The sequence below is a fragment of the Setaria viridis genome, chromosome 3, assembly GCF_005286985.2.
Source record: "Setaria viridis chromosome 3, Setaria_viridis_v4.0, whole genome shotgun sequence".
Taxonomy (NCBI): domain Eukaryota; kingdom Viridiplantae; phylum Streptophyta; class Magnoliopsida; order Poales; family Poaceae; genus Setaria; species Setaria viridis.
In genome coordinates, this window is record NC_048265.2 from 4,697,860 (window position 1) to 4,722,829 (window position 24,970).

The window sequence follows — 24,970 nt, forward strand, 5'->3', positions numbered from 1 at the left end:
CCTCCAGTGTGGTGGCCTGGGCCACCCTTAGGGTGCGTTAGGCGCGGCTCCGTCCGGCTTCGGCTCCGTCTAACACCGCACTGTTCAATCACTGTTCATCTACTGTTCATGCATTGTTTATTAGAGTTAAATTTATCTCTTTTCTTCCTCCCTCCTACAGCCGGCAGCTCTGGCTCCTCCGACGGCACAGTGCCGCTGTCAGGAGCCGGAGCCCCCTAAGCCCAGCTAAACTGGCCCTTAGCGTCGCTCTGGTTTCCTCAAGCTTCTTTCGGGTGTTGCATAGCGTTGCTCTGGTTGCCTCAAGCTCCTCATGGGTGTTGCATAGCTTCTCGGTAATATATTTAAAAGAAGTGACAATATGTATAGGAAAAGAAAAACACCGATGATGTAAGAAGAAAAATAACATAGTTTGTTGATCATACATTCATACGACTAAAAGAGTTTCAGACTTCAGAGGGCTCAAGAACCACCAATTTTTTTTTGTCCTTCCAAAATACTTCAGGTTCCCACAAAGTCAAAGTTCTATCATATGGCTCAAACGTTAAAATTTACAAATAAGTATTTGTTTTGACAAACTCATCATAAAACTAATGAAAATATCGTACAAAGGCAACAGCCTTGACTTGCTGCAGTTTAGACGATTGAATGTTCAAAGTGTCCATCATATATATGCATGTCATGATAAGAGTAAGCCCACAATATTTACTTGAAGATGTATCTCAATGCATCAATCAAGACAAGATGTAGATAATCAAAGTATGCTTGCATCACCAAGCAAGAGTAGCCTTTTCAGATGTAATCAAGTGACTTGTTTTTTATGGATTATCTTTAAACTATTGAAATTCAAACATGAAACGGGTAGCAAAGGGCAAAGGCTACACTACTTTATTTGTGGCAAATGGAGAAGGGTTCCTAACGAATTTCAGGAGGATGAATTGAAGATAATCTTTAGGTGTGCTACTTTTGTTTCCATGTTTACTTGGAAAATTAAAATCCAACTTCTTAATCTATCTAAAATCTATCTAAATGGACGGCTCACAGTTATTTTGGAGTTCTGTAGCAAAACCCTTTAATTAAATTGAAAGGAAAAGTATATCTAGAAATTTGGCGGCGGCGGCGGCCGCCCGTGGCCGCCATGAAGACGTGATTCTACCAAGAGCAGCGGTGAGAAGGTAAGGAGTTACAAAGATTAGATTTCCTTACAAAATTGTCCACTCACAAAAGAAATAACAGGTGTTCGATAGAATTGTCGGTTTTTGACTGAAATTCTGAACACCGCCAGTTTTTTTGGCGCGCGGGTCTTTTGTTTATTACTAATGGACAAGTATTTGATAAACATATTATTTATTCCTTTGGAATTGATGAAGATTACAATTGAAATCTGCTGAAGGATGGATAATCACTTGTTCACTTGCACAGATTAGCAAGCGGAGCTCCGCACAAGCACTTGTTGTGCTGGTAGATGTAGGCATCGAACCTGGCCATGATGCCGCCGGTGGGCACGGCGCCGCACAGCTGGTTGTAGCTCACGTTGAAGAACAGCTGGTTGCTCAGGTTGGCCACCTGCGCCGGGATGCCGCCGTAGATGGCGTTGTGGCTCAAGTCCAGCGAGGTGATCTTCTCCGGCAGCTCCACGCCGGAGAGGTTGAAGCTGAAGGTATTGCGCGACAGGTCAAGGATCTGCAGTTCCTTTCCCCGGCCGAAGAGGGCTGACGCGTCGCCCGTGAAGGCGTTACGCGACAGGTCGACGTGCGCGAAGCCCAAGGTGGAGAACTCGGCGGGGATGCTGCCGGTGAGGTTGTTGTGCGACAGCACTAGGTAGGCCTGGTCAGGAGACTTGCTAAGGAGCAGCGGGGGGATGGCGCCGGTGAGGCGGTTGCGGCTGAGGTTGATGCCGTTGAGGTTGGGGAGGGCGGCGAGCGACGCGGGGATGACGCCGGTGAGCGAGTTGAAGGAGAGGTCAAGGAAGGTGAGCTTGGTGAGCGCGCCGAGGAACGACGGCACGGGCCCGGTGACGGAGGTCCAGGAGATGATCAGCATGGAGAGGTTGGAGAGCTTGGCGATGGCCGGCGGGATGGGCCCGGAAATGGCCGGAAGGTGGTGCCACATGAGGCTCTCGAGGTGGACGAGGCCGGCGACGGCGTCGGGGATAGTGCCGGTGAGGTTTGCGTCCTGGAACAAGGAGAGTCCGGTGACGCGGCCGGTGAAAGGGTCGCAATGGATGCCCCCGCCGCAGCACTGGGAGTCGTGCTGCGTCCAGGCCGAGTAGTAGTTGCCGAACGCCGCGCTGATGGCCGCCAGGGCGGCTATGTCGCCGGGATGGCACCGTCTGGGCGAGGCGGCGGCGGGTGAAGCGGCGATGAGGAGGACAAGGATGGCGCGCATTATCCGCATCGCTCTCTTCATCTTGCTGATGACATGTACTACAGCACAAGACTGCGGCCGGGGTCGCTGAAGCTGCAGCTAGCTATATACTGTGTACTAGCTAGCTGCCAACAGAGTAACAGATTAGCGAGTCCACGGACAAGAAGACCGCCGCCGCAGGGTTTGGCAGCGCGCCACTGTCAAGGGAAGGAGACTGATCAAACATCTCGTGCTACATTTGACTAGATAGATAATGGCAGATCCACTGCCTATCGGTCGGCTGCTATACCTAAGAACTATCAAAAGCAAAAAAAAAAAACAGCTCCAAAAGATTTGCATGGACTTAAATTTTTTAAACTACGATCTAAATTTCTCTCTCCTATATGCAAATATACCGTGGATTGCTGTATTCTCTTCTCCGCGCGGGAGAGCCGAACTGCCTGCACACGGATGTTTCCGCGCTCGTCCGACAGCCTCGCTCCCCTCCAGCGGCATCTCCTTCGCATCCCCGGCTGCCGCCGCTGCCGCCCCGAGTCGACCCGCGCCCTGTCGTGCGCCATCCCGCTCCTACCGCCGCCCCTATCGCACCTTCCTGACCTCCGGCGGCACGGCACCTCCCGAGGTGGCCATGAGCTCCGCCGCGCATTGGAGAACACAGCCCTGAGCACATGCGTCGCATTGAGGAGGAGCACACAGGCGAGGACCACCAGCAACATAGGGGAAGGAGAAGGCAAGGAAGAAGCCGCCGTGGAGCGCCACCTTGCCTCCTCGACTGCCCCTGTCGGCCTCCGCTTCTAGTCATCGAAGAAGAAGCTTGATTCAGTGCCATCTCCTTTTCCTCTTCCGCTGATTTGGTGAAGAAGGTGCCCAATTCGGTGGATTGCTCGAAGAAGCCCGATTTGGTGCTCGATTTGGATGATTCGCGAGCTCGATTCGATGCGCGCCCATCGGAAGAAGGAGAGCGGTGCATAGCAGGCAGCCAAGGGAGAAGAGGAGGGCGCTCTGCATTTGGGCTTGCCCATGCCCGCGGCTCGCCCTTACCCCTGATCATGCGCCGGCCGCTGCCACCCACCTTTCCCCACATCGAGAGTGCACCCTGCTCTGCCTCGCGCCATGCTGGTGAGGATCCGCACGTCGATTCGGGATGAGAGAAGATGGAGGAGCGAGGGGCAACGTTGATTTTGGGCGGACGATGGTGGAGGAGCAGGGGCACAGCCATGATTTGGGACGGAGGAAGGCTTGTAGGCTGCTGGATGAGACGGGCAACGGCAGCGGATAGGAGAGGTGCAAGCTATGCCGCCTCGCCTGGTGAGTTGGGGTTGAGGGAGGCATTGAGACGACGGTGGTTGGGGCATAGGGGAGATGGGAGAGGGAGGCAAAAACATGGTGTCATGCACAGCACGAGACTCCGGCCGGGGTCGCTGTAGTTGCAGCTAGCTTATATACTGGCGAGTCCACCGGCAAGAATGTCGCCACCGTTGCGTTTGGTAGCGTGTGCACTGTCACGAGAAAGAGACAGGTGGTCAAACATGTCAAGCTACACTGTGACTGTGACTTATGCGAGAAGACGATGAGCTTATGGAAGAAGAATAGAGGATCATGAATCTTAATATGCACCCTATAGGTTCAAAAAAAATTTAAAAAGACACATTTCTTCTAAAATATAACTGGTGTTTTAATTTAATGTTATGACTATTTTTTTTCTAAAATACTTTTTAGAAGATGTGTCATTACTAAAGTTACTTTTTAGATCATTACCCCTTATATCAGCAAAGCCTCCAAGAGAAGCTAAGGTTGAACGTATCAGCACTAGATCAATCTCAGATGTGCTCGTAGGAGTAGGTTTGTGTGCATACATTCATGCAGGGTCGGGTGAGTGTGTGCACATGTACATTGTGATTAAAAAATATATGGTGGACAAAAAGCCACTTAGCATACATCGGTAGCATCATAGAGCTGATGACAACTTCGATTACTTCCACACTTGTTCAGAATAAAAGATTATAGGATTGAAAACGGCCGATGATATATGGATGGATCAGGTGCACGGCGTCGGAAGCGGAGGTCCACACAAGCACTCGTTGTGCTGGTAGTTGTAGACATCGAACCACGCCATGTTGCCGCCGGTGGGAACCGGGCCGCACAGCCGGTTGTAGCTCACGTTGAAGAAGTTGAGGCTGGTGAGCTTGGCCACCTCCGCCGGGATACCGCCGTAGATGTCGTTGTGGCTTATGGTCATGAAGTAGAGGTGCTCCGGCAGCTCCACGGTGGAGAAGTTGAAACTCAACGCGTTGCGCGATAGGTCCAGCCACTGCACGTCGTTTGCCCCGCCAACCAGGCCCGACGCGTTGCCCGTGAGGGCGTTGCCCGACAGGTCGATGAGCTGGAAGTTCACGGCGGCGAAGTCGGCGGGGATGGTGCCGGAGAGGTGGTTGTCCGACAGCAAGAGGTTGTCGTAGACCTTGCCGGCGGCCTTGCTCAAGAGCAGCGGAGGGATGGCGCCGGTGAGGCGGTTGCCGCTGAGGTTGATGCCGGAGAGGTTGGGGAGGGCAGCGAGCGACGCGGGGATGGCACCAGTGAGGGAGTTGAAGGAGAGGTCAAGGGCGACGAGGTTGGTGAGCGCTCCCAGGAACGACGGCACGGGCCCGGAGACGGCGGTGTAGGCGACGATGAGCTGCGAGAGGCCGGAGAGCTTGGCGATGGCGCGCGGGATGGGGCCCGACAGGGCGGGGAGGTTCTGCAAGATGAGCCCCTGGAGGTGGGTGAGGCCGGCGATGGCGTCGGGGATGGCGCCCGTGACGTTGGGCGTCCTGGAAGACGGCAAGGCCGATGACGCGGCCGGTGGAGGAGTTGCACTCGACGCCGAACCAGTCGCAGCAGGGCGTGTCGGGCGTCCAGGACGCGAAGTGGTCGGCGGGGCCGCCGAGCGCCGGCCTGTCGCCGGAGTAGCAGCGGCGGCTGGAGCGGCGATGAGGAGGACAAGGAAGGCGCGCATCGCCGTCGCCGTCGTCGTCATGTCGGCGGCGGGTGGGCTGCTGCACATGCACGGCACGGGCACCTTCCAGCTGGAATTGCTGCAGTATATGACTAGGCTGGCGAGGCCACTGGCCACCTCAGCGCGCGCAGCGCACTGTCCACTTGTCGTTGATATTTTGCAGTGTAAAATGGAGAAAAACATTATACAGCATCACTGCAAAGTGCAAACCAAGCCCCCTCCATGTATATATACCCATGCATCACTTCAATTCATGCCATGGTACTAGCATTCATATCACGTTTGTTTGATGCAATTGCATTGCAAACATATATTGTCAAGCAACAGTGTATATATTGGCACTTCAAATTAAGGAGAGACACGCGTACATTATGCATTGAGCTTAATCTGTCTCTAGCTAGGTAATACAAACCCAAAACACACAGCCATTACTATACAGTACGTGTTGTTTTTTCTTTAGTTAGCTCTCGATGTTGGGATGAAGAACTAACCATACTAGTTGATGTTGTTCATTTCAGGATTACATAACATGCATATATACCATTCATATCTTAATTTAATTCACTTCGCTCTTCTTCTCATGTGTGAGTTGAACTTGGAATTATTAGCTTAATGAGCCTATTAGCCTTCCTCCTCGCTCTCATGGATGTATGCATGGGTTGTGGAGCTAGAATCGCTCCAGAATGCGAGATTCAGAGCAAGTAACGACGGTGGCAGGCCGGGAGCGGGGATCCGCAGAGGCACTTGTTGTGCTGGTAGCTGTAGGCGTCGAACTTCGCCATGACCCCGCCGGTGGGCAGCACGCCGCAGAGCTTGTTGTAGCTGACGTTGAAGAGCTGGAGGCCGGCGAGGTCGGCGACCTGCGCCGGGACTCGGCCGCGGATGGCGTTGTGGCTGAGGTCCAAGTAGGTGAGCCCCTCCGGCATCTCCACGGCCGTGAGGCTGAATCGGAAGTCGTTGCGGGACAGGTCAAGGTGCTGCAGCGGCTTCCCCCGGCCGAGGACGGGGGAGGCGTCGCCGGAGAGGGAGTTGCGCGAGAGGTCGAGGTGCGTGAAGTTGACGGCCGCGAAGCCGGCGGGGATGGCGCCGGAGAGGTTGTTGTGCGAGAGCCAAAGCTCGGCCTCGCCGGCGCACTTGCTGAGGAGCAGCGCCGGGACGGGGCCCTCGAGTCGGTTGCGGCTGAGGTCGATGCTGGCGAGCGCGGGGAGGTCGGCGAGCGACGCCGGGATGGAGCCGGTGAGGGCGTTGAAGGAGAGGTCGAGGAGCGTGAGCTCGGTGAGCTGGGAGAGGAACGCCGGCACGGGGCCGGAGACGCCGGTGTAGGAGATGGTGAGCTGGGAGAGGCCGGAGAGCTGGGCGAGCGACTCCGGGATGACGCCGGTGAGGCCCTGGAGGTGGCGCATGACTAGGGTGCGGAGGCTGGTGAGGTTGGCGATGGCGTCCGGGATGGCGGCCGTGACGTTGCCGTCCCCGATGACGGTGAGGCCGGCGACGCGGCCCGTGGCGTTGTCGCAGTCGACGTCGTACCAGTCGCAGCAGAAGGTGTCGGGCGTCCACGACGTGAAGTGTTGGGGGCTGCCCAGCGCGTCGTTGATGGCCAGCAGCGCCGCCTGGTCCTCGTCGTGGCATTGCATCGTGGAGCCCGAGGTGGCGGCGCCGACGAGGCAGCAGAAGAGCAGCAGGACTAGCAGGCGGCCGTGTGGTTGCTGAGAGAATGCGGCGGCGGCGGCCATGATCGATCGATCGATCACCTTGATCTCTTGAATCTTGATCAGCTAGCTCTAGCTGCAGTGATACTTGTGAAGTTGTGATTAATTGCTTGTTTGGTTGCGATGGAGACCATGCCATGCATGCATATTTATAGGCTTTCAAAAGTGCAAGTTGGGAGCACCTGCACTAGCCACTGGGATTAAACATTGCAAAAGTGCAGGGCAGTGGAGGACAGGGATGCGGACATGCACATTGATCGTGTATGCATTGCACTGCACTGCCTCGATCGTGTGAGAGATGACATGATGAGCATACAATGCCAGCGACGGTCACTTATTAGATTGATGCATCGCCTGATCGCTCATGAATCATCAGATATTTCATGCTAGCAGCTAGGGCTAGGAGAGAATGTAAACCTAACCCAACTTGTATGACATGGAACAGCATTATTACTCGATCCTTGATGACATGATGCATCGATAAAATTATCTAGCCTACCGCAATATGATCCCTTTCATGATCGGGCGATGAGTGGATCCTCGCATGCCTGCTCCATCTCCTGATGCTCCCCTCGCTTTTGGCCTTTCCGTTGATGTATGGACATGACGGGCAATTGCAGCCATGGCCTTTCTGGTCTCACGACTCACGAAGCAGGAGGGCTCCAATCCAGTTCAGTGAACACGCATCCATACAGTGCGAACAAGTGCTTGCTCGTCGAAGACAGACATCAGGAGCGCGCGCGAGACTGTGCGAGCAGCAGCATGCCAAAGATACACTGTATAATAAGATATATCCAAACATTACACATATGACATAAATCGGTGAATTAGATTACTTCAGATTAAGGTATCTTTTTGGAAAATAAAATAGGTCGAATGTCTATCATTACCAATAATGATTAGATCAAGTTTACTGTATTGATGGCAAGATATTTCTGAGATTTTTTTTTACGTGTCTCATCACGATTAATGTGGAGGCTCCAAAATGAGATTGTAGTTAATAACCTAACTTTTAGGATTCGCAACTAAACCTTGCGTACGTAAGATCACCTTTCCAATTAAACAGAAAAGTCTTGCCCTGGTTTCGGTGTATCTATCAACTTTATTTCACGACCACGACACCCCCGACTATTTTCCACGAAAATGTGTTCGACACCACGAGCAGGACTGCAATGTAGTGGGCCATTTCCAGCCTACTCATTCATCTCACTATCTATGCTAAAACTCCTCAAGTTACGATTACGACCAACTAGTATCTTGTATGGAAGGACTCCCTCCATCCTAAATTATAGGTCGTTTTGACTTTTTTAATTCATAGATTGTGCTATACATTTAGATATACGTTCTAGATGTATAGAAAAACTATAAATCTAGAAAACCCAAAACGACTTACAACTTGAAACGGTTGGAACGGAGGGAGTAGTATCTTGCCTTGGCAAACATAGGATCCTTGGCACGAAAGGTTGCTAAAAACCCCTCAAGGCAGCTGGTTTGGTAATCTGATTCATGTGGTGGGATGAATTTTCCTAGGATTTTGTTAAAAGAATCGGTTTGATCAGAGTCCTATTTTCATTTTATTCTTAAAATTTTTTATGCTAAATAATGTAATTATATGCATGGAGGCTTTATAGTCAGTTTGGAAATCAGTCGGATTCGAACCACCAGTACAGGTGGTGTGCAGTAACAGGAAACAACAATGGATTGAAACTTGGCTTGCTGGTCAGTTGACGCTTGAACGTACGAACAAAAACTTTGATCTGTGGCAGACTCGGATACGGGTTGAGAATGTATATTCATACTCGGATCTGTGGGACAATATTCTCTCCTCCCCCGCGTCGCTCTCCCGCAGGCGACACTGGGGCTTCCTAGTCGCGCCACCGCTGGACTCCCGCCATCCGCCCCCTCCTCGCCGTTGCTTGAGTGGGAGGTTGGAAGAACAACACCCACAGGCAGCGCGGGGGGGGGGGGGGGGGTGTTCGCACGGCCGGGCGGCGCGACGATTTCTCCAGCGAGGCTAGGGCAGCTGCGGTGCTCCGGTAGCCGGATCCGTCACCCCACTAGGAGGATCTATGGTCTTGGTGGCTGGTGTGTGGCGTTGGGCGGCAGAATGCGTGTGGGCAGGGCCCGGCTTGGTCAGCGGCGGTGGGGGCTGCGTAGGCTAGCCAGGTCAGGCGACCGGTGGTGAGGCGCGGTGGTGGCTGCAGGGCACGGAGGTGCGGCAATGGCGGCAGCTGTGGCTGTAGTGCACGAAGGTGGCCATGCGTGGAGGCGCAATGGGGGCTGTTGGTAGCAGCTAGCAAGTCAATTTATGAACCATACGTTTTAGTTGTAGCTCTTTCCTTGGAGTAATCCCCCAAGGTTTATCAATCCATGGAACAAGTGGATTTGCATGCTTAACTAAGCACTAATCTATATAACCGAAGGTTCTTTATATATGATAGGATTGAACTAACAAAACAAATAGCGATCTAAATTAAAGCAGATAGAGAGTATAGATGTAAACAAGATAGATAAAATGCTTATCATAGAGATTTAGAATCACTTGCAGATGCAATCACCATGCATGAAAGAACTAAATCTAGGTGTTGTCATGAGTGGATGTGAATCGTACCCTACACTTTCCCTCTCGCACGTTGTCACTACACGAGAGTAATCAAATATTGAACGATAAGAACACACTTGATGATCGTTCTAGGTAAGCGAATAAGCAATCAAAGTAACACTGGCCAGCCATTATGAAAGAGCATCATCAAGATATGATAGATAACAGACAGATATTAAACAACAGGTTCAACAATTACAAATCAAGATCTCCATACAACCCCAAGGACAAACAGAGACTTTACCCCCATGATCTTACACATGTTGATAGAATTCTGGGTAAGGATCGCCCTATAGACCAACTGGATTGAAGATGACAATGAACAGGGGTAGAAAAGCCCCAGGCCGATCGGCCTGGACACCTCCAAGCCGATCGGGGAGGTTCCTCCCTCCTCTAGTGCTCCGTTTTGTGTGGCTTTTTGTAGATCCGATCTTCTCTCTGTTTTTCCTCCTTGTGGTGGCGGTGGATGGTGTTTACGTGGTGTTTCCTTCTCTCTATCCAATCCCTCCTCCTTGAAGTCCATGAGGGGGTATTTATAGTTTGCAATAGGCGGCGGCTCTAGGTCAATATCGGTGAAAAAACCCTAGAGATCATCGTAGGCTTCACGCTGAAGAAATGGGAGGTCGACCGGGCCTCAGAATGGGCCAGGCCGATCGGCCTGGGCCCTTCCTAGCCCTCCTGATCCTCTCCTTCCTTGAGCTGCCATCCCTCGACCACCCACGTCCAAATATTCATTAACCCCTTTATGCAAACACTCTTGATTATGTCGTATTTCCTGCCAAAATACAATATGCTCCAAAATACAACACATATGTAATAATGGGTTATTTCAGGTGTCAAGTGGTAGATTAAGTATTAGATTAAGTATAAAAACACTAGTTAAATGTCACTAAAACTAGGTTAATAATGAGCGTCAACAGGGGCCTGCTTCGGCTAGATCCGGTGGCCATGCGTCTAGGGCGCGCATGTGCGGAGGTTCGTGTCGGTGCGGCATCGGGGCTGTGTGGCCACAGGTTAGCGGCCGGAAGCGAGGTGGTGGCCCGACAAGGGGTGAGACGGCTGTGCATCGGCAGCCAGTCGCGAGGCGAGGGGGCCGTGCGGTGCCGAGGAGTCCATGCGGAAGTGGCCGCGCGCATGGCAAGGAAGACGTGGGCTGCGCACGGTCCCGGTGGCGGCTGCGGCGTGCAGGCCGCACGCGGGTGCTACAGCACGGCGCATCTGAGTCGGGGGCACGTCTGGGCGGTGAGCGCAAGGAGTGGGCGTGCAGTGGCAGCGGATGAGGAGGCATGACGGCGCGGCGCGAAGGGGCACGGCGGCAGCGGCGCCCTCGAGCGGGCTTTCGTGGCTGTGGTCTTGGTAGTGCCAAGCCATGTGCATGCAACGCTTGGGATGGGATGCTCCGGGCGAAAGCCTCTACCGGCAATCTTGCTGGTAGCAATGGCGACGGCACCCTAGGGCGTCGCTCTCCCTATTGGGGGCGTCATGCTGAAGCTCTATCCCTACTGCACGGGGTTCTCTGGGTGAAAACCCTGTCCAGTTTCTGGATAAGCGACGATGGCGTCATTGGTGTTGTGCCCTTCTTGGAGGCATCATTTCAAGAGATCTAACTTGGCTTCTGGCTGTCACACCCGGTTTCTGGATAAAATTGAATGCATCGCATATGTGTGCCAGGATCCGTTCTCACACATATGTTGACGTCATCTTTGAATACATCAAAGACAGTGCTCAAAAACGTACATAAACCAGTAGGAACTTTATTACACTCAGCGTGATAGACACGAAGGTCTTTAATCATTCACCGATAACTTAACACGCACGCACACACAGCGCAGCTTCTCCACAGGCTTGACTGGTGGACCGCCTGCCTAGAACTCCTCGAAGTCGTCGAAGAACTCCCCGTCGTCACAAGCTTTTGAACAGCGTTTGGGCAAGGGTGAGTACACTTATGGTTGGTACTCAGCAGGTGGGGGAAACATGCAAGGCTCACAAGGAATGGCTCAAGGCTTTAAGCGGTTAGCGTTTTAACTGGTCAAATTTTTATTAGCAGCACCTAATTACTAGATGTAAGTTTATACCAACCCAATTAAGCATATAACATTAACATAACCCAAAAATAAAGGTAACACAAATTAATCTCATCTTTAAGTTCAATTATCATGTGAGGGTCCAAGCCGCTCTTAATCATGAGCACGGCTGATATATCAGTTTTCACTCTGCAGAGGTCGTACACTTTACGCACAACTCGTGGTCCCCCGTGTCGCCCGGGTTTGCAAAGCCCTTAAACACTTCCTTTGGTGAGTGGCTGGGGGGTCCACTACGAAGCCTTTACAAAGACACGCAGATAACTGGTAGCCCGCTAGAGTTTCAGTAGCGATGCGGACCACAACCCGTTAATGAGACAGCACCTTAGCGAAGGCTACTGCTCCGGATCGTGCACCCAACACCTTCCCCCTCCTTGCCCTTTCGGTAAAGCCACTAGCTAACTACATGCCTAATTATTCGGCTAAGATCAAAGCCATGTGATGTTGTGGTTGTACTGTTTTCTTGGGTGGTTCTTCATGTTCCGATTAAAACAAGTGTTCTTGCAATTAAACATGTATAGCAACATAAATAAAGCATGATTAACATGTTTCATGATTAACACATGACCAACTCAATTTAAGCGAGTAGCAAGTCTACCCAACATGATTAAACAGGTTTTCAAGGAATAAGGATTAAAACTAGGTAAGTCCTTGATAGGCATTCCCGTCAAATTTATGCACATACAAGAAATAAATAAAGTGTTTAATCATGATATTATTGGGACAAAAAGAACATGCAGGGGGAGAAGGCCACTTGCCTTCCTCGGCAAACTGGGAGTACTCTTCTTCGAACGGTGGCTGCTCTTGCACTTGCTCCTCCGCGAACGTCACGTCGTCTACACGATCACACAAGGCAAACAAACAAAGAATGATCAAAACAGTAAAACAAACATATGCAAAGGCTTACAACAAACTCCTAAATCTAACGTTCATGCAAAGACGATCGCGTGAGCGCGAAAATCGCTGAAATCCGATTTAAAACGAAGAAGATATGAGATAAACAAGTTTCAGGGGCTAAAACAGAATTAACTATATACTTCAGGGGCTAGCAAGGAATTATAGAAAGATATACTGAACAGCACATGCGAAAATAGAGAAACATAGGGTTAGATCTACAAAATGACATGGCTCGGGTTAAAATAAAAGAATATAGGAACTTCAGGGACTTCTCTGGAAACTTTACAAGGCACAAGAAATTAAGTAAAAGGAATAACAGAGAGTTCAGGGACTAGATTGCAAAAACTCCATCTTCTTCCTCCAACAGGCAACCAAGCACACAGGGGCATGGCCAACGGGGAGGGGCTCTCGCCGGCCTGGGCGGAGGCCTCGCCGGCGGCGAGCTCGCCGGCGCGCGGGTGGCGGCGCCTCGGTGGGGGAGAGGAGGAAGAGAGGGAGGGAAAGGAAGGAGAGGGCCCTCACCGGAGAAGAACAGAAACTTCACCGGCGAAAGTACGGGCGGCGGCGCGACTTGGGCGGCGGCGCGGCGGTGCGAGAGAGTGGCGGGTGAGTAGCAAAACGGAAAGGGAAACTCCGGGCGAGGTCGATGGCGACCTTTATAGGCCCCGGGGAGGAGCGGAGGGGGCTCCCGGGAGAGATCGAAGGTCGGCCGGCCATTAATGGCCTTCAAGCTTGTGCGGCCGTTTCCGGGGAGAGGAAAGGATGGGGTGACGATTTGAGGCCGGGAGTGGGGGAGGGGAGACGTCGCGAGGTCGTGGAGGGGCTCGGGAGGCCGAGGGACGCCGGGAGGCGAGGGGGGGCCCGGCCGGCGGCACACAGGGCGGCGCACGGCACCCGTGCGGGTGTTTCTGGTGCTCCACGCGCCTGGAGGTAGGAGATGAAGGGGTAGCAGGCCGGTTGGGCCAGCTTGGGCCGGCGGGTGGGGAGGAAAAGAGAGGGAGCTGGCGGCCCAAGAGGAAAAAGAAGAAGAGTTGGGCCAGCGCAGGGAGAAAAGAGGGGGGGAAAGAAAATGGGCCGGCTGGTGGAAATGGCCCATTCGGTTGGGAGGGGGAAAGGAAAAAAAATGCTTGTGGGCTGAAAGAGAGAGAAGAGATTTCGGCCCAAGGAGAGAAAAGAGAGGTGGTGGGTTTTGAGAATTTAAATAGAGTTGAAGTTTTCAAAATCCAATTCAAATTCTTTTGAAATTCAAAAGCAAGCATTCAAACAAAAGCCAAAATAAAAGAGAAAAGAAAAACTCTACCAAGTACTTATTGCTTCTAAAATTATTTCAAGTGCTCTTTAATTATTTAAAGAGCGTAATTTAATTAAAGTAATTTATTTAGTCCTTAGAGCACAAAAAACTAGACCGAGTTGCTTACATTATTTTCATGATGGAATTTTAGGTGTTACACTGGCAATGCTGGTGACGCCGATGGTCATGGGAGACTGCCGCCGGTGGTGGCGGTGCCACTGTGACGGGCTTGAGACGTGGCAAGGAGGCATGGTGCAGGATGGCAAGCTTGTCGGGGGTTGCTGAGCTCACGTGGAGGTGACCGTACTTGTGGTGCTGGCCAAGGGTTGTCGGGTTGGCTGCTTGCAGCGGACCACGGCGGCTGGCGTTGCTTGGCAATTGTGAGTGCGGCGTGGGACTACGTTGGAGGACGGCGCTTGCATCAATGATATCGTGGGACGACTAGGTTTGCAACGGACTGTGGTGGGTTGCTCAGCTTTGTTGGGCTACTCCGGTGCGGTACATCATCGGAAGATGGCGCAAGCGACTTCTTTGGCTTACTGGCACGTTAGCAGAGGGTATGTGCGCGGGTTGAGCAACAAGGTGAAGTCAACCTACGGCAGCGGCTTGGCGGATTGATGGTGACCTTGGGAAGCAGGGCAACATTGTTCGGACAGTGACAAAAGAAACGGATCCGAGACATGGAGTACTGTGGCGGACGTGGCAAGGCCCCCGCACGCAGTATCTCTCAGAGGTGACGAGAGCAAGGTGGAGTCCATCGACGGATGTGACAAGGCCCTAGTGCATTGTGTTTTCGTGGTGGCGACTATGAGGCAACATGCGAGAGGTCCGGATCTGGTGGTATCACTCTATCGGGTGGAGTGTGGTTTTGCAGCGGCACTACGGCGAAGGGTCCCACATGGCGGTACCCTTCTCGGTGAGGTACGGTCTGTTTTCTCGGTTCCCTGTCAACGCGAAGTCACGCTTGGAGGTTCGGCGACTACATGAGCGTGAGATGGTTTGGGGTGTCGCGTTAAGAGCTTCAGCTCTGCATTCCTGTAAGTCCAGTGATGTTGTGTGCTCTGCTGCCACTGTCTTGAGTGCAGTGGTACGACCGTGTTGTTGTCCCAATCCAACCAAACAGTTTTATCAGTTTTTTCAAGTTGAGTGGTTACCCGCGTTGATATACCAACCCAACCGAGCGAGTCGAGCTTTTTTTCCTTTTCTTTTCTTTTTCCTGTCCATGACCTCCTGGGGTTATAGTCTTGTATTTTTTTCTGCTTTATCAATAGCAACTCACGCTATCTTGTGCGGTCGTTAAAAAAAATACTCGGATGTGTCCTGTATATATCTGTAAGTCCATCCACGTACATATGCCTGTATATACAAGGGGCGATGATCGGAAATCGGATCATATCATCGTGTTCCGGCCGGTTCCAGACGTCAACCATACCCATCCATGGCGACCACGTGGCGGCGTACTTGCTGGACGAGGCAAAGCTGACGTTACTGAGGGAGCTGGTGCAGCAGGACGGCGCCGCCGCTGAGGTCACACGAGGCTTGGAGGAGGGTTTTGGGGCCTTGCTGTCCATGGCGGCGGCTCTACAAGACATCGAGCGTCTCTCTCCCGAGTCGTGGGATTGGGCGGAGGGGGTGGAGGCCAAGGCGTGGTGGGCGGCGGACACGATAGGGGAGGAAGCGAACGACATCCAGCGGGCCGTGGTGGTGCTGTTGCTACGGCCGGGCGAGGAGGCGTTCGTCGAGGTGCTGCGGCGGTAGGCCGCATTCTCCGATGCGCGCCACGCCCACGTGGAAGAGTTGGTCGCCGCCACGCGGCACCTACGGGAGAAGGAGCTCCAGCGGCTAGCAATTGTGGAGCACCTCGTCGACCCTGACATGCCGGGCTTCCTGGGGTATGTGGCTGGCGACACGGACTCATCGATCGAGGAAGGCTACGTCCCGACGCTCGAGGAAATGGTTGTGGCCGCCCTGGTCGAGGAGGAGGCAGCGCGCACGGAGACCAGCATGGCGAGGATGGCCAGTAGGCTTAGGCGCGGCACGGAGGAGTTTGCGGTGGTGGGCGAGGAGGCGCTCGCGGACGCGCTACGGAGGCAGGCCGCCAACGTGGATGTGGCGCGCGCCACGGTCGAGGCGTTCGCCACGTCCGTGCGCCGCTTCCTAGCCACCGGCAGCTCGCGCTGCCTTGTTGCTCACGCAGGGGCTAAACACGAAAGCTTCCTAACCACCTATCTCATCCTTGTAGTTTCCATTGTTCCTTAATCATCCAGATTATGTATATATGTTTTGTTCTGCTGTGTTATACAGTATTTCATTTTAAGATCTTGTCATGTGTGTGTGCTGGACATGCATTCAACCATTATGGGCGTGTTTGGGATTGCTCCGCTCTAGAAAAAATAACTCCACTCCACCAACTCCACTTTTTTTAGCTCTACTCCACCAACTCTAGGAAAATAGGAAGCTATGAACCTGTTTGGCTAATGGTGTAAACCCCAGCTCTAGAAATTGTAAGAATTGGTGGAAATAGTCTTTCTTGCCCTTGGTTGGGTTGGTGTTTTTTATGTGAGCTACAATACCCATTTGCTAAAGTTCTTCGCCTAATTTTTTGCATGAAGATTGACATACTTGAAAAATCTATAGAGTAACTCCACTCTAAAAGTCCAGTTGAACTAACAAGCAAATTGAACTAAATAATTTGACATCTATCTAAAGAAATGTGTGTCACAAGTACCAATTGTACATCAAATACATCATTTATGAAACCGAAGACAGATCAGAATAAGGCTAATTTGACATGGTCCTTGCATACTTGTCCAAAGTACTGCATCGATGCTAATTTGACACCTTCACACACATGCATCGATGCACAGACCAAAATTACCTGCAGAAATGCACACACCAAAAGCAATTAGAAACCTATCATGTCAAAGCAAGCACCCTCACGGACTCATGGTCATACTCTTACCACAACAAACCTATCAGGTCCAGAAGGCGATGGTACGTCGCACCAAAAATCATTTCAAGTGAGCAGATGAAATGAAGGAAGCGCGCACCCGGTGGGCGGTACACGTTGGGTACATCGAAGGCCTCGACATCGAAGGAGTCAGCGCGCGAGCGCGCGGGCCCGTGCGCATGAGGCGCTGGTGCAGCATCTCGTCCTCCTTGTAGCCGTCGTCGTCGTTCGAGCATCCACCGCCGCGGGAGTTGGGCGGCATAAGTTTGGATCAAAATCGATCTGGCTGGAGGAGTACTCACCGGTATGCCATGATGGGGGGAGGGGGTTGAGCATCATCATCGACGTCCATGCCGCCGGTTTTTGGCGCCGGAGGGAGGGGAAGAGGTGGCGGCGACACAGAACAGTCGCGAGAGGGAAGGGGAGGGGGGCGTCGATGAACAGTCAGGGGGAGGAGGGGGCGTTGATCTATTGTTCTCTCGAACCGGTATGTGTAACCAGTGGTATTGGTGGGTAATTTCCACCCAACTCTAAGAGAAGGTATGAAACCTGTGTTTTCGGAGCACCCTTTGAGGTGCTCCAGAAAAATTTTGAAGTTACTCTCTAGATCTACCTTTTTTTTGAAGTTAGGATTGTTGGAGCTGGGTGTATTTAGTAAGATACTTTGAAAGCGGAGCTGAAAAAACTGGAGCGGAGCAGTTCCAAACACGCCCTAAAAATTACTAAGAATGCCTTTGGCATACCCTAAAGTTTCAGCACAGCCCATTAAAAAAATAGACCAGCCGGCCAGCCCAACCGAGCCGACGGCCGTTACAATGGGCCCATTTACATGGGGCCCCTTTTTCTGAATTTTATTTTATTTTTGTTTGGAACGGTGTCATATGTTTTGGAGAAGTTTCTCGTTGCGTGACAATGTAGGTGCGGTCATTTTGGACATTATTCTCTCTTGGTTGTGTGATGGCACATAGGATAAAACGGTACTACTAGCTAGCGTCCGATCAAAATTTTCCCGTCGGACGCTCCATTACAATATCAAAATAAAATATCTGAAACATCAAAAATATATAATTACAACATTGAAAAATATGTAAAAAATGACTACGGCGCTCGATTCTGGGATAGAAAATTCCCGCCGCAACATAAACATTATGTTTCGTGCAACATTCACCATAAAACATGTGAAAATATAGTTGTAACATCGATGCAACTATTGGTACATATATCAAGCCGATTTTTCTTTAGATTCCGGACCTCTGTTGTGCAGCATTACCGAAGATAAAACTACCGGCCTACTGGGGTCGGCACTGGAAACTGGGTGACACATCATCATACAGAACTAGATTTTGAGTTCCTCAACAGCAATTTCCATTTACCAGCAGTATGTCTCTATCAAACAGTGTACAAGCACTAGAGCAGACTACACCTCCTCTATCGTATTCATTCAACCTCCGGAAGAAAATAAAATAGAAACAACACTATGGACAAACATATGTTGCATTCTTAGGGTCTGTGTGGAATGCGAGTGCTTTTTCCAAGTTCCGACCTCGGCTTTCAAGATGTGAAAAACAACGTGAGCAAATGCCGCCGAATGCTAGCCTCATTCTCTAGTGACGCACACCAGTCAGCAATCTTCATTCATCGCTATCTACCTACTGACAAGCCAGCTCTGTTTGAATATAACATCTTTCCTCAAGCTACGGCCATGCCCTGAGGAGGAATCACCTTGCTGGTTCCGGTAGCACTGCAAAATCAAAGTTGCACAGAAAGCTGAAACCTCCATGGCAAACGAGCGACTATCTTCAAACTCAACACCTCAAGTTTCTAGACAGACATACCCTGTAGCAGACAACTGAGTCATCTGGGTACATCACAAATAGCTTGGTGCCGAGTCGAGCTCGACAGGAATCGCAGATACTCTCGTCAGTCAGCTGCACATGCCTTGATCTCTCCTCCAATCTTGTCAACCGTGCATCGAGGTTTGTCGCACGTGATAAATTGTGAACAATCTAAAATACGCCAAGGAGGGGGAAAGCATAGAAATTAAACTGGTAAGACATATCTGACATAAGCTTATAACCAGAAAGAAAGTCAGTTGAAATAGGCCAAAGTCAAAGCAGATGGTTTCTCAAATGGTCAAAGCAGATGGTTTCTCAAATGGGCAATATAAAAAATCCACCTAAAAATAGGAAAAGAATTATGTTCACCTGTCCTTGACGATGATGGTGCACCCGGGCTCTCAGCATTCGCAAAATTGTATCTGATGCCAGCTGAAGAGGCATATCGGGAGATAATCTCTGGCACAACATTATGGTTCAGATTCTTTTTTTCCAAAGAAACTAGCGTACAACAGGATAATCACGGCACATAAGGGCAAGAATGCAGATGGCAGCACTGCAGCAATTACAACATGTAATGATGCGTTGAGTACCTTGTACTTAGGTATCAACATTGCGGTAACCTTTTTGAGACTTCTCACATTTCCAAGGCTCGTGTGGAAGATAGCAATACAAGAAAAAGGGATGGGTATCAGTTTTGCATATGTTCTTTTACAATACCAGTACTAGGAGATTATAGGTCATTTTATTTACCTATACAATTACAAGCCCTGTTTAAAGGATCATAGTCATTACACAGGAATGTCTGACGGCAAGACTTGGGCACTAAAACAGGTAAATAAAATTGTTCAGATATTGATGGATGAGTCCTATTGTGAAGAGGGAACAATCTGTGACCTATTTTATTTTAACCATTCACTTTTCACGAGAACAAGAACACGGAAGACCACCTTTCCAGATCTAACTAGTTTTAAGATATTTATTCTGCCCTCTCCTCACGTGACTGATACCATCCTAGAATACTGCCAGAACAATAACCTCTTGCAAACTAGCATGCATGCAAAAAGATTCTCAAGGAATCTGCGAGTATTGATGCAAATAATAAACTAGTACCTCCAATACTTGCATTGGATCCAAAGATTTCCCATGGTTATGAAGAAGTCGTACAGCTGCTGTAAACATAGGCTCTTTCCCATTTTGAGGATCCAAATACAAACCCAAAAGCCTGAGATCGAAAAAAGATGGAGGCAACATGAGATTATTTCATATTGTGAAGCTAAAAGACTAGGGAAAAAGCAAGGCAATATGGAAATATTAATGTGAGAAAAAGGAGCATACTGAATATAGGCATCATCTCGACCAATCTCTGCACAATACTGTTCGGCAGCTTCACTATCCTCCAGTTTCCTTCATAATGTAACAAGCAGCACAGAGTCAAAGGTGCAATTTATAGGCTACAACAAACTAATACATATGAAAAGGAGCATATAATAAAGATAACCCAACAGCACAGGATCTTACAATGCTAGTATCTGAAGTACAATATTCTCTTGGCCCATCTTCCTATACAATATGGCCTGACAAAGGAAAAAGTCTATCAGTATTATTAATTATGACAGCACAATCAGGCAAGCACGAGACTTTAATGGAAAGATATTTAACCGGGCAAACTTGGAACTCTAAATCCAAATAACATCACCTTTTCCAGCCATAGCTCAGATTCTGCTATCACATCGAGCACGTCTTCTGGATCATACAGGTCTGAAGCTTGCAGAAACAACTGCAACTTCTCTCTTAACAAGTAAATGAATTGTGCATCAGAATCAATTTCTCTATCATCTTTCCCTCTATATTTAGATTCCATATGAACTGCTTCAATCGCAGATTTGGCCAGCGAAAGAGCATATGATGTGTGATAGTGAGGATCATCACAACCTTGATCCTCAATCAACCACTGCAAATATCTGTATAATTTGGCCAATTCAGATTTCTTGATAACAGAAGGGATGTATAAGAAAAATATCATTACTACATAGTATTCTCTGCTGATGAATGGTAAATGATGACGGTGGTGCAAGAGAACAAGAGATGAAAGGAGAAGAGGTAGACAAACAGCTTTAAAGAACACGACAGGAATAACACTAATTGCATAATTGTATCAGAAAGTCATTAAGAGCATGGGCCAAAATTAGTCCAGTAAACTCTTGGCGACTAAAAGTTAGAAGGATGTTGCATACCTAGGGTTCTTTGCTGAAGGTTGCAAAAACATAAAACTAACAAGCTACCACTACTTTTATCCCTCATATTTTCTTCACATACATGGGGAGATAATATGAAATTTAAAGATTATGTTTGCATTGTAGAATTAAGAGATATAAACTTGTTGAGAAGTTCATGGACAATCATCTATACCTTTGATGGATTACAACCTTCTCTGTATCAATAGCAGCGACAACCTTCTCTGCAAAATAACATTATTCAAATAAATGATAACGAAGTTTATTACACAGAATAGCCATTTTAAGATCCCTAGCCCTCAATTACTAAAAGAAACCATATTCCTGAATGTCATACAATCAGCTATAACCATGAAACAATTTATTCTAAAACAGTTCACCCCTCTGTTCCTATCACCACTCTGTGAAACACATGCTCAGGAACTGCAAATTGTGTTTGTCCATGTAGTAAAAGCATACCGATACATTGGTTTATCTGGAATAAATCAATTACCTGGTGAGAGTTGATTTTCCCTCATCTCTGATGTTAAAACTGCAATCGCCAGCTCTTGATCAATGTCTGCCACCTGAAAGTAAACATTCGGTAAACAAACACTCGATATAAGATAAAGAAGTCCTTAGCCTGAAATGCATACCCATCCAAGATGTTCCAGAACAAGGTCCTCATCAGATGATGTTTTGAGGATCTTGGCTGCTTCTATAGCGGCAATTTCCTCACCAGATCTTTTTTCAACCGAACTTCCACAAGAACCATTTTCAGACATATCCTTCCACAAACCAGAACTATAATTTCTTGCCAAAATACGCCATATAGCAAGAGCTTTGGGGCATATTCCTTTACTGCCATATAAGAAAGCAAGTGTCCGCAAATGTCCAGAGTCATCCAAAAGGGATTCTAGTTCATCCTGAAAAACGCAGCATGCAGCCTTCTTAGTGTTCACTCATATGTGATATTAGGATGAGACCACGATGTGTACTTCAATACTTCAACGCACAAAAGCACATTGGATGCAGATGATTAAAGAGCATGTACATACCACAACACAGCTATTCTGAGATGATGCAAGCTTCTCCATGTCATCAACAAGATCAAGTGCTCTATAAAGATACATCAGAAAAGTATCAACTCCTTCCATCTCCGGAGAAGACAGATTCTTCATCCGCGATGCACATAGGTACCTAGTTTCATTGCATCTTTGCAGTTAGATGTGGCTTCCTAGTGATTCATGATGAATATAAACTCCATATACCATACCTGATAATATTTCTGATCGCTTGTTCTAAAAGATCAGCTCTACTTGGTGGGTTTGAAAGGAAATCTTCATCCACAACTGTATCCACACCTGCCTTTTTCAGAAACAATGCCTGTTGAACTGTTACCAGTCCATCATCAATAACTTCTTCGAGGGGCTTAGGGGGAGGATGCAAACCCCAATAACGCTTTCTCGGCACCTAACATATACATAATATTATTGTCAATGGTTACCATTAGAAACAAATAGCTAAATGTAGAAGGTATTAGGTATCAATGAAGATTGTTTGGTTTCCCCCTAACTTATAATCAGTAGGTATGGACATAGGGTTAATTTTAATGTTAAATGTAGTAGAACCCTGAAGGAAAAATTGAAAACTAAACATAAACTGAAAGGAAGAGTTGAGTAATCATAAATAGTCTAGCTGACTATGGCTCAACAAGTTCTTATCTATAACTGTTGTGCTAAAATTTGGTCAAGCTGGTCCATACAGAGAAACTATTAGTTGATTCAGATTTATTGGATATTTTTAAGAGCTCAATGTAAGCATTAAATCTGAATTTTCAGCATGCACAGAAACAGGTTAAGACTTAGATAACTTGATAAAGCAGCACTTGTGCAACTCAACTCATGATGTATGTCACAATTTAGTTTAGAAACAGAACTAAATCCGTTATCTCATATGCAATATCCCAACCACCAAGTGGCAGTGTAGCATACCAGATCTGACCAACGGTTAGGATCCGGCATGATGAATGGAAATATTTCTGATGGCTGCATAGTCTCCGAGAGCAAGAAATGATTTACAGCATCCTCAAAGCGCAAGTCGAAAAGCAACAAGAATCCAAGTTGTGCATGGACAAAGGAGATCATATCTTTTGAGATTTCACCATCTGACTGAAACTCTTCTAACAGAGAAATAGCTTCCTTGTAGTTCTTCCTTCGTAAGGATGCCTTAATCTGCTCCACTGAAGATACTTTACGGTAGCAAAAAACCTGGATAAGCCAATTGATTCCTACATCAGTACTGTACATGAATATAATCTGCATAAATTAGATCTGGACTAAACTTTTTGAAATTTGCACACTTACAAATTCATTTTGCAAATCATGAAGGAAACGTTTTCAGTTTCCACTACCATAAACCTTTCCTAGAATCTTAGATAACTACATATGGTACTAAAATTGTATAAGACAGGTAAAAGCCAGCCTCATTTATGCAACTTATAGCTAATATATACCCTAACACTATGACTGTAAGGTAAGCTGCCGTACTTGTAAAACTAAAGTCCAACCACAGTTGTATGCACCTGTTAGCTATCAACCCATGCCAAATTCATATAGGTCGCCTTTCCTCCACACCTAGTCTGGTGTGCTTGGTTGAATGTATCTACTTAGGATGCTTGTAATGCAAAGTTATACTAGTATTCATCAGTTGTGGTACCGCATAACACTACTAGAATTTGGATACAGAAGTTCAAACGAATAAAAGAGAATTGGGATACAGATGAATAATGGATGAGTAACGTACCTACGTTACCTTATAAGCTGTAGCGATCACAACTAGCTCTGTGCCGATCCCATCATCATCGCTAGCCACAATCAAAACACCCTGACCAGTCCTGGCAACAGGAATTGTCTCTAGGTGCACCCCGTTTCTCCTTCTGTACACATCCACCTTGGCGTTCCCAGCAACAATCACATAGGGATACACCTCGGCTATACAGTCAGGTGTAGTGTTGAACACCAAGCTGCTTCCAACTGGCTGGCCGAATCTGTCGACGACCACCCCAACATTGTCCACCAGGAGCATCACCTCGTCACCACCGGAGAGTGGCTTCACCCTCGGGTGTCCGGAGGACTCCGGGAGCGTGAATATGTCCACACCCTGGCCGGCGGTGCTAGAGAAGAGTGAGTACCCAGTCGCGGTTGCAACGAAGACGGAGTCATCGACCCAAGCGAGCGTCTTGACACCCTCGACGGCGGCGATCTCGCGCGTCTGCACATCCAGCTCGTCGCCGTCCTGCAGCGTGAGGTCCACACGGAGCAGCTTCTTGCCGACGGAGACAGCGATGGAACATGACGCGGAGACCGGGTCGGCGGAATAACCGCGGCGGGCGGCGACGGCGGCGACGTTGCGCAGGGAGCCGAGGCGGCGGACGGGGCGGGAGAGGAGCGGGTCGGCGAGGAGGAGGAGGCCGTCGGCAAGGACTAGGAGGCGGGCGACGGAGGGGAGCGGGAGGATCGCGGAGACGGGGAGGGTGGCGCCGATGGGGAGGAGGCGGAGGAACTCCGGAGTGGAGGGATCCTGGAGGGAGAAGAGGAGGAGCTTGCCGCCGCCGGTGCCCAGGTAGAGCAGGTGGGCGGAGAGGGCGGCAGCGCGGACGGTGAGGGGGGAGGAGGCAGGGACGCCGGCGAGCGCAGCGGGGTCGAGCGTGGCGAGGGGCTCGAGGGCCGCGCGGGAGGCCGGCGGCTGGGACCCCATTAGAATCGGTTGGGGTTAGGGTTAGGGGAAGCGGCGCGCCATGGCTGCTACGTAGCTTACTAGTCGGTTGGCCAGTCAAAACTGCTGCTTGCTTGGAGTCGAAGGACGAAGGCCAAGGAGGAAGACGACTCCAAGAGTCCAGACTTGTATAGCTGACAGGGAGATAAACACGCCAAAACATCACAAAAACATCTCGAGACATCATCCCGAGTTGCTGAACTGAGAATCCATCCTTGGTCGAAACAATAAGAAATTAAGAATCTGCATCTGT

At 49.4% G+C, this 24,970-nt stretch overlaps 3 protein-coding genes and 1 pseudogene across 4 annotated transcripts; all 4 read right to left on the minus strand.

Annotated features, from left to right (window-relative positions):
- Window positions 1–1,327: 1,327 nt before the first annotated feature.
- LOC117850174 (polygalacturonase inhibitor) lies at window positions 1,328–3,786 on the minus strand. Its single transcript, XM_034731981.2, has one exon. It carries the CDS (start codon window positions 2,404–2,406, stop codon window positions 1,408–1,410), a length of 999 nt encoding a protein of 332 aa, XP_034587872.1. The 5' UTR covers window positions 2,407–3,786; the 3' UTR covers window positions 1,328–1,407.
- A 487-nt stretch (window positions 3,787–4,273) lies between these two features.
- LOC117847789 (polygalacturonase inhibitor-like) lies at window positions 4,274–5,542 on the minus strand (annotated as a pseudogene).
- Window positions 5,543–5,672: 130 nt separating this feature from the next.
- On the minus strand, window positions 5,673–7,184 carry LOC117847790 (polygalacturonase inhibitor). The gene has a single exon (XM_034729077.2). It carries the CDS (start codon window positions 7,090–7,092, stop codon window positions 6,052–6,054), a length of 1,041 nt encoding a protein of 346 aa, XP_034584968.1. The 5' UTR covers window positions 7,093–7,184; the 3' UTR covers window positions 5,673–6,051.
- An 11,034-nt stretch (window positions 7,185–18,218) lies between these two features.
- On the minus strand, window positions 18,219–24,836 carry LOC117848405 (vacuolar sorting protein 3). 2 transcript variants are annotated; one of them, XM_034729807.2, is made up of 14 exons: window positions 23,755–24,821; window positions 22,935–23,210; window positions 22,217–22,413; window positions 21,999–22,140; window positions 21,597–21,866; window positions 21,455–21,527; window positions 21,137–21,185; window positions 20,424–20,688; window positions 20,246–20,301; window positions 20,063–20,131; window positions 19,838–19,949; window positions 19,094–19,183; window positions 18,725–18,895; window positions 18,219–18,630 (listed from the first exon to the last, which is right to left on the minus strand). In XM_034729807.2, the coding sequence occupies exons 1-14, from the start codon at window positions 24,697–24,699 to the stop codon at window positions 18,535–18,537; spliced, it is 2,811 nt and encodes a 936-aa protein (XP_034585698.1). In that variant the 5' UTR covers window positions 24,700–24,821; the 3' UTR covers window positions 18,219–18,534. The 2 variants fall into 2 exon arrangements, 1 of the variants encoding a protein (XP_034585698.1); XR_004638881.2 differs by lacking the exon at window positions 18,219–18,630 and adding an exon at window positions 19,318–19,549 and having other exon boundaries at window positions 18,846–18,895; window positions 23,755–24,836.
- Between the last annotated feature and the right edge of the window lie 134 nt (window positions 24,837–24,970).